Raw genomic sequence first — 7685 nt, 5'->3', positions numbered from 1 at the left:
AAAATTAGAAAATTAATAATGCAATTAATAAAAATTAATATTCTTAAGGGGATGCTGGAGCCGCCTGTATTACCGATAAAACTAGCGTTTTTGACGTTCTTGGTCCTGTCGAATTTCTTCGTAGTGGTTTTACAGAATAAAAATTCCTTTTTCACAATTAAAATGTACATGCTAATGTATTTGTCGCTGATGTATTTCGTGCCTAAAACTAAAAAAAAAATAAAAAATCACAGATTTTTTTATCCATTTTTGTCTCAGCATGGCGACCAATGCTAAAGATAAAATGAATAAAGAAATCTGTTATTTTTTCCAGCTTTGAACACAAAATACACCAGCGATAAATACATTAGCATATACATCATAATCGTGGAAAAGGAATTTTTATTCTGTGAAACCACTACGAAGAAATTCGACAGAAACAAAAACGTTAAAAACGTTAGTTTTATCGGTAATATAGGTGGCTCCAGCATCCCCTTAATCACGGATAAAATTTTTCTATTGATATATCGTAATTTAATAATTTTATTCTACATAACAATAATAATAATAATAATTCTTGTAAAAGAATGAGCATCACTGGATAGTCCGTCTTTATCTTACATTATCGATTATACAATTAAAGGCCTTATAAGAGAATGTCACAGTACGGTTATTACGAAGGAATGTCTTCAAGCGTTCTCTACGTCGAACGTTTTTCGAGTATAACAAGAGGTCGTTAGAAAAAAGGGAGGAGGAAAAAGTGAAAGAAACGAGAAAAAGAGAAAGGAAAGATTGATGGATGAAGAGGAAGACGAAAGATAAAAATCATTGTTCGCGTTTACGATATAATAATCGACTTACGAGCTATGGACTTACAATCGAGAGAGACGAACGGTGAGAAGCTCGGACGGCTCGTTTAGAAAACTAAAGCGTTAAAAATTAAATTACAAAAATTAACGAAATAAAAATTAAAGATAATCAACGAAATCACTTTCTCAGTTCTCCGATACCTTGTACATGGAATGCATATAAATTCTGCCATTATCGGCATCCTGACACCAACCATTTCATCGTGCAAAGTATATTGTTCAAAATAAATAATTCCAAACTACAACTTTTGTATAATATTCTACATATTATGTTAATAATTAAAACTTATAAAATGTGAAACAAATTCTAATATGCAAATAGAATATATTAAATAAAATTCCTTTTGAACATTTCCTCATAGTTTTCAACTCATTGAAATTTTATACAAGGATTTAATCTGCGAACACGTAGGTGATAAATAATCGGGTTGTATAAAAATTAAAAATCTTTAAAATTAAATTCAAGAACAGTTTGACTAGCGTCAATTAATATTTACTATAATTTTCAACTTCTGTTAATTTTATCATGTGTCTGTGGAACAAAAAAAATATATATTTATAAAAGTACGTTTCTCAGATATTTTTTGAAATTCTGTATCTTGGTGAAATTAAAATAACTTTAGTGAGACCGTTTCTAACACTCCAAGAACCTTCAATTATTATACATGAGTTCCGAGCTTCTCGACGAACCTCCCTCCCTCGAGACGAAGAAGAACAATTTTCGCCGTTTTGCTAAACCGTGCAACCGGCATCCGATGTTGTCGGCACGAACGGACTACCCTGCCGGTAGAAATCGGTCTCGTATTCCTCGACCTTCACTGGGTAATCGGTGACGCAGTTCTGTGGCTGATTAAGGGCCGGCGGGGGTTGCTGTGGCACAAAATTATCCTGATAACTAGGCAGATGAAGGGGCTCGGCGAACTGCTGATACGATGTTGTGTCCAGGCCCTGCTTCAAACAGGTCGGACTGTGGAGACTCAGCATGTCGACCAGCCTGCGCCTTTGAGTCTCCAACTCTTGGATTTGTGACTTTAGGTCCAGGTTTTGGGTCTCGAGAATTTCGGATTCCTGCACAAGGATCACCGTTTTCTCGCGCTTCTTCAGTCGGCACTTGGTCGCTGCAATCTTGTTGCGCTCGCGTCGTCGCCGGCGTCGTTCCTCGTCCTCCGGCGTCAGCTGCAAACGACAAAAATTTTCGCATTTTTTTATTCTGATATTTTCCATTTTCTTTCAGGAGCATAAGAAAATTTCGTGGGTATCTTCAACTTTTTTTAGGAAATTGCAATTATTTCCATTCGTTGGGTTTGAATTAAACTTTTGAAATCCTGATTTTAAAATGTAAAAAGCTGAGACGTTGATGTCCTAAGATTTCGAGATATTAAAAAGGAGGCCTTAAAGAAATTTTATACGGTTCTGAATTTCTCTAGTTTATACACAAAAACTCTGGACATTCTCATTTCTGACATCTTCTATTTTAGAAAAGCAAAGAGATTTCTTGAATCTTCTATTTTATCGTTAGAAGATTTTATAGGTTTATACCTTTAAGGTTTATACCTTCGATATCCTGATTTTGAGATGTGAAAAGGAATTCTTGAAAAAGTCTTAAAAGGAAGAGAAAATTCGTGAATGTTCCGAATCTCGTTATTAGAAAATCTAAATGTGAATCATTGTGTTGCACTTCTATTTTGAAGTTTTGTAATTTAATCGACAAAAATCGATGATTCATTTTACATAAATATTTTACGTACAAATCGGTTGTCTGTTGAATAATAACACGACAGATATATATTTCGAGAGAAGATGCTAATTGTTTGCAACTTGTTGCACTTTCGCGCGCATTAGCAAGAATTAGCAAGATATAGATATAGAGGTGTTAATTAATGACGAATATGAAAGAAGCTCGGCATGATTTTTGGATAACGAAATACGTGAGTTATAATGTATTACAATGCATTTCCAAAACATACACACACACATATATACATATATACGTATATGCCACGCGCTCTTATCATATTTTATTCATTTTTAGCTTATTTATTATATATGACAAAACATATATACATTGACATTTCTTTTTACATTATAATTATGATAAAGATTTGATTTAAAAAATTCAATTTAAAATCTACAATGAGTTCTTCATAGATTAATAAAAGAGGGAGTGTAAAAATGGCCAAAATTGGCCCTGAATGGATACCTTTAAAACCTATGCAGTTGTCATTTCGAAAGTCCGTACATTCATGGAAAAATGCTTATTTATCCAGGAAAGCTTGGAAAATCTTCCAAAAATAATAAAATAAGTCTTTTAAACGCTCTGCAAAGAAACTCATTGTTTCTAATAAACGATGATAGATTTCAAAATTAATGGTGTGTGTTTATATTTAACACAAGTTGTATTATGAAATACTATAAGAATACACTACAAGAAGATCTACAAATACATATATAATATACAGGATGTATCAAAAGTCTGAAAACGGTCGAATATCTCAAAAGCAAAGCATTTTTGAGAAAAATACTTCAGACCAAAGTTGGAGGGTTTAAAAAGATCTATTCACTGATGACATTCGCTTGACCTTGGGTGGTCGTCAAGGTCAGGTCAAAGTCAAATTAATTGTTTAAATGAAACTATTTTTATGCCAGAATTTAATAGTTGGTATCAAGAGCTTTTCAAAACACTGTAATAAAGTTATTTTTCATTAAGTACTTTTCGAGTTATAAGGCTTGAAAGTTACAGTACCGCCGGCACTAGCATTATGCAAGGTGTCCGATCGATGGCTAAAACCTCTTGAATGTTGTTTAGAATCAAAGTCGTTGTACCTCTTATTTTCATTTTTACGTAAAAATGAATTCTTAGTGCAAAAATGAAAATAAGAGGTACAACCTCCAATGACTTTGATCTTGACAAACGTTATCCAGGACATGATCCTGAACAACATTCAAGAGGTTTTAGCCGTCGATCGGACACCTTGCATAATGCTAGTGCCGGCGGTACTGTAACTTTCAAGCCTTATAACTCGAAAAGTACTTAATGAAAAATAACTTTATTACAGTGTTTTGAAAAGCTCTTGACACCAACTATTAAATTCTGGCATCAAAAATAGGGTGTTCCATTAAAAAAATCAATTTGACTTTAACCTGACCTTGGCGATGCCACCCAAGGTCAAGCGGATGTGATCAGTGAATCTTTTTAAACCCTCTAGCTTTTGTCTGAAACATTTTTCTCAAAAATGCTTTGCTTTCGAGATATTCGACCGTTTCCAGACTTTTGATACATCCTGTATATTATAGATATATGTATTTATAGATCTTCCTGTAGTGTATTCTTATAGTATTTCATAATACAACTTGTGTTAAATATAAACACACACCATTAATTTTGAAATCTATCATCGTTTATTAGAAACAATGAGTTTCTTTGCAGAGCGTTTAAACGACCTATTTTATTATTTTTTGGAAGGTTTCCCAAGCTTTCCTGGATAAATAAGCATTTTTCTATGAATATACGGACTTTCGAAATGACAACTGCATAGGTTTTAAAGGTGTCCATTCAGGGCTAATTTTGGTCATTTTTGCACTCTCTCCTTTCAGTATTATATACCATATGTGTGTGTTACTCAAAATAAAACACAAAACCTATCTCGTAAAATTTCGTTATGGAGTCCTTATGCGATATTCGTTATTTTATTTAGAGTAGCAATATTAATATTGAAATAACCTTAGCTCTGATAAAAAAATATGACAAAATCGAAATAAAAACATTAGAAGAATAAAAAAATTGTTTTTTATTGTATCCCATTTACAAAAGCGTGTGATATATACCATACCGATTAAAATATAAGCATGTTACTACTTCGCGCTTTCAAAATTTCGCTAATTTTATAGCAGTTTGCACTTCGTGCTATAAACAAACGATCTTGTAGACGATATGCAAATTCGCGAATGCCTAAATTGCCGAAATGGCTCGACACAGCGTCTGTTGGAATTAATTTATTCGCGCACGCGAATGTCGCAACAGCAGTCAAGGACACAAGAAGTATCGAAAGGATTCATCGTCTGGTCTGGAATCGAGAAACGTCTCTAAGCTATCGCCAGATTTACTAGAATGGAATCGAGTCGCTATGTGTTCATGCGTGTTTCATTCAAAACATTAGATTGCTCGTTTTAACTGCATTTTTGTGCATTTTCTCATTCATATTTAATGATATTTAATATTTATATTTTTTTATTATTATTATTATATATATTTCTTATAATTAATTTATTTCGAAATTTATATAAATAATAAAAATTGAAATGAAACAAATATTTATATCTAGATTTTAAAAGAAGTAAAAAAAAGTACAGTGGGTCACATAAAAGTTGCAACACTTTTTTCAATGGGTTTTGGAACTCAGCCTTGCTCGTAGAACGGTTGAACGTAAATGGTTAGATCTATAAGTAAGAGAACCAATCTCTCCGATAAGCAGACTGCATTCCGAAACCCATTGAAAAAAAAGTATTGCAACCTTTCTGTAATTCACTCTACAGAGTGTGAAAAATATAATTAAAACAACACACAATCCAATATATAGAATGCTTTTCATCGAAATTGAACAGTATATATACAGGGTGTTAGTTAAGTATTTTGCCATACTCAGAGCGATTCTTTGGTTTATTTCAAGTAAAAAAAGTCCATATAAACGTGTCCTAAACGGCTTAGTTTCCGAAATACAGGTGAATGTTCGCAAATGTTTGACGAAACGGCGTTGGAGATATCTTCCTGCAAATATGCCTTGCTTCACGTGAGTTACCATTCGCACAACCGTAAACAAAGTGACAAAGTTAAAGTCAAAGTCACAAAATCAAAAATAGACTTCAGTTCTGCTGCGGGTCAGTTAGCTCGTACATACGTTTTCAACAATTCATCTAATTGTTTTATTTCATCAGAAGAACTGAAGCCTGTTTTTTTTTGTTTTTTTCTTCTGTTTTTGACTAGTTTTTGATTAGTTCAAGCTGTATTTCTTTCAAATAAACAGATTATTACTACACGTTTAAATTTTTTTATTTCGGAAACTAAACCGTTTAGGACACATGTTTATATGGACTTTTTTACTTGAAATAAACCAAAGAATCGCTCTGTTGAGTATGGCAACATACTTAACTAACACCCTGTATATATACAGGGTATTTCATTTTAGTGTGTGGTGATATGGTCGATTATCTCGCGAATCGATGATTTTATTGAAAAATTTTTCCAACGAAAGTTGCATGGCTTGAAGGGGGACACATGATGGAAATGTGGACTTGACCTTGAGTGACCTTGTCAAAATCAGATCAAGGTCATTAATGTTTTTTTAAATGGAAACCTCTATTTTTTATTACATATTCTTGTAGCTTATCTCGAGAGCTTTCCAAAACACTATAAATAAGTTCATATTTTTATTAAGTACTTTTCGAGTTATGAGGCTTGGAAGTTACAATATCGCTGGCATTAACATTACACAAGGTGTCCGACCGACGGCTAAAACCTCTTGAATGTTATTCAGGATTATGTCCTTTTTGTCAAGATCCAAGGCCATTGGAGGTTATACCTCTTATTTTTACGTAAAAATAAGAGGTATAACCTCCAATGGCCTTGGATCTTGACAAAAAGGACATAATCCTGAATAACATTTAAGAGGTTTTAGCCATCGGTATTAGCATTACACAAGGTGTAATGTATGGACGTGACGGAGATTTCATCTCATTGGGGTGTTTGATTTACGTGAATCACGTAAATCAAGCAACCCAAACGTGAGAGGCAAGGAGACTCACGTAAATCAAGCACTCCAATGGGATGGAATCACATGCACGTCGTTCATCCTGAATAATGCTAAGCGCGGGAAAATGCATGCAGTCAATCTTGCTGATTGATTATCAAACATAATCAGTCCAGTTAACAAATAGGAACAAAAACAGAGTGTGTGTAACTCTGACTCCCTTTCCCCTTCCCCATACACGCACGTACGCACGTACGCTCGTACATATGTATGCACACATCCGCAACATAAGAGATTAAATCCGACTAAGTAACCTCCACGTGGTACATCTTGGGTAATGTTAATGCCGGCGATACTGTAACTTTCTAGCATTATAACTCGAAAAGTAATTTACGAAAAAATATTTTATTATAGTATTTTAGAAATAGAAAGCTCTCGAGAGGTGTGCTAAAAGAAAATGCAATAAAAAATGGGGGGTTTCGTTTAAAAAATTCATGTTGACCTTGACCCGACCATAGTAGTGCCCCCTATCCAAAATCCGTTATTCACCTTCTTTCTTTTGAGGAAACCTATAACATTCGTATAAAACTTTTTCTTGTAGCTCTCTTAGTTTCTGAGATATTCGGCTGAGGCGATTAAAATGTGCGTGCGTGCGTGCGTGCGTGTGTGTATACAGGGTGTTTCCAAATTAAATGGCAAAACTTCGGGAGCGTGTAGAGGAGTAAAAAACTAAGAAAAAAAGTCCTATAGACATATGCTCCTTTTTGCTTTGTTTCGCAGGAAATCACGAAAAAAGAAAAAAATATATTTAATTTATTATTTTAATTATTTTATTTATAAACTTTTTAATGAAGATTTTGTTCGAAATGTGCACCTCTTGCAGCAATACAAGCATTGCATCTGTCAAACACGGCTCTTGTAGCAGCCAGGCACTGTTCTTGCGATATTCTGTTCGCTGCAGCTACGATACGATTTCTCAAATGTTGCTCTGATTGAATAGGCGAAGAATAAACTTCTTGCTTCAGAGTACCCCATGCATAGAAATCTAATGGCGTTAAGTCGGGCGAACGAGTTGCCCAATGTACTGCTCCTC

General features: G+C 34.0%; 1 protein-coding gene across 1 annotated transcript in view; it reads right to left on the bottom strand.

Moving 5' to 3' along the window:
- Positions 1-1422: 1422 nt before the first annotated feature.
- Positions 1423-7685, bottom strand: part of Atf3 (Activating transcription factor 3) — a 35077-nt gene continuing 28814 nt past the window's right edge. Inside the window, exon 4 of the mRNA XM_018447193.1 lies at positions 1423-2024. Within this exon, the coding sequence (XP_018302695.1) occupies positions 1581-2024 (444 nt within the window). The 3' untranslated portion in view covers positions 1423-1580. The remainder of the gene's footprint in view (positions 2025-7685) is intronic.

The sequence above is a fragment of the Mycetomoellerius zeteki genome, unplaced genomic scaffold (genome assembly GCF_001594055.1).
Source record: "Mycetomoellerius zeteki isolate Tzet28-1 unplaced genomic scaffold, Tzet1.0 scaffold199, whole genome shotgun sequence".
In the NCBI taxonomy this organism is placed as follows: Eukaryota; Metazoa; Arthropoda; class Insecta; order Hymenoptera; family Formicidae; genus Mycetomoellerius; species Mycetomoellerius zeteki.
The sequence above is the reverse complement of the archived record's forward strand: the minus strand, read 5'-3'. Positions and strand labels throughout refer to the sequence as shown.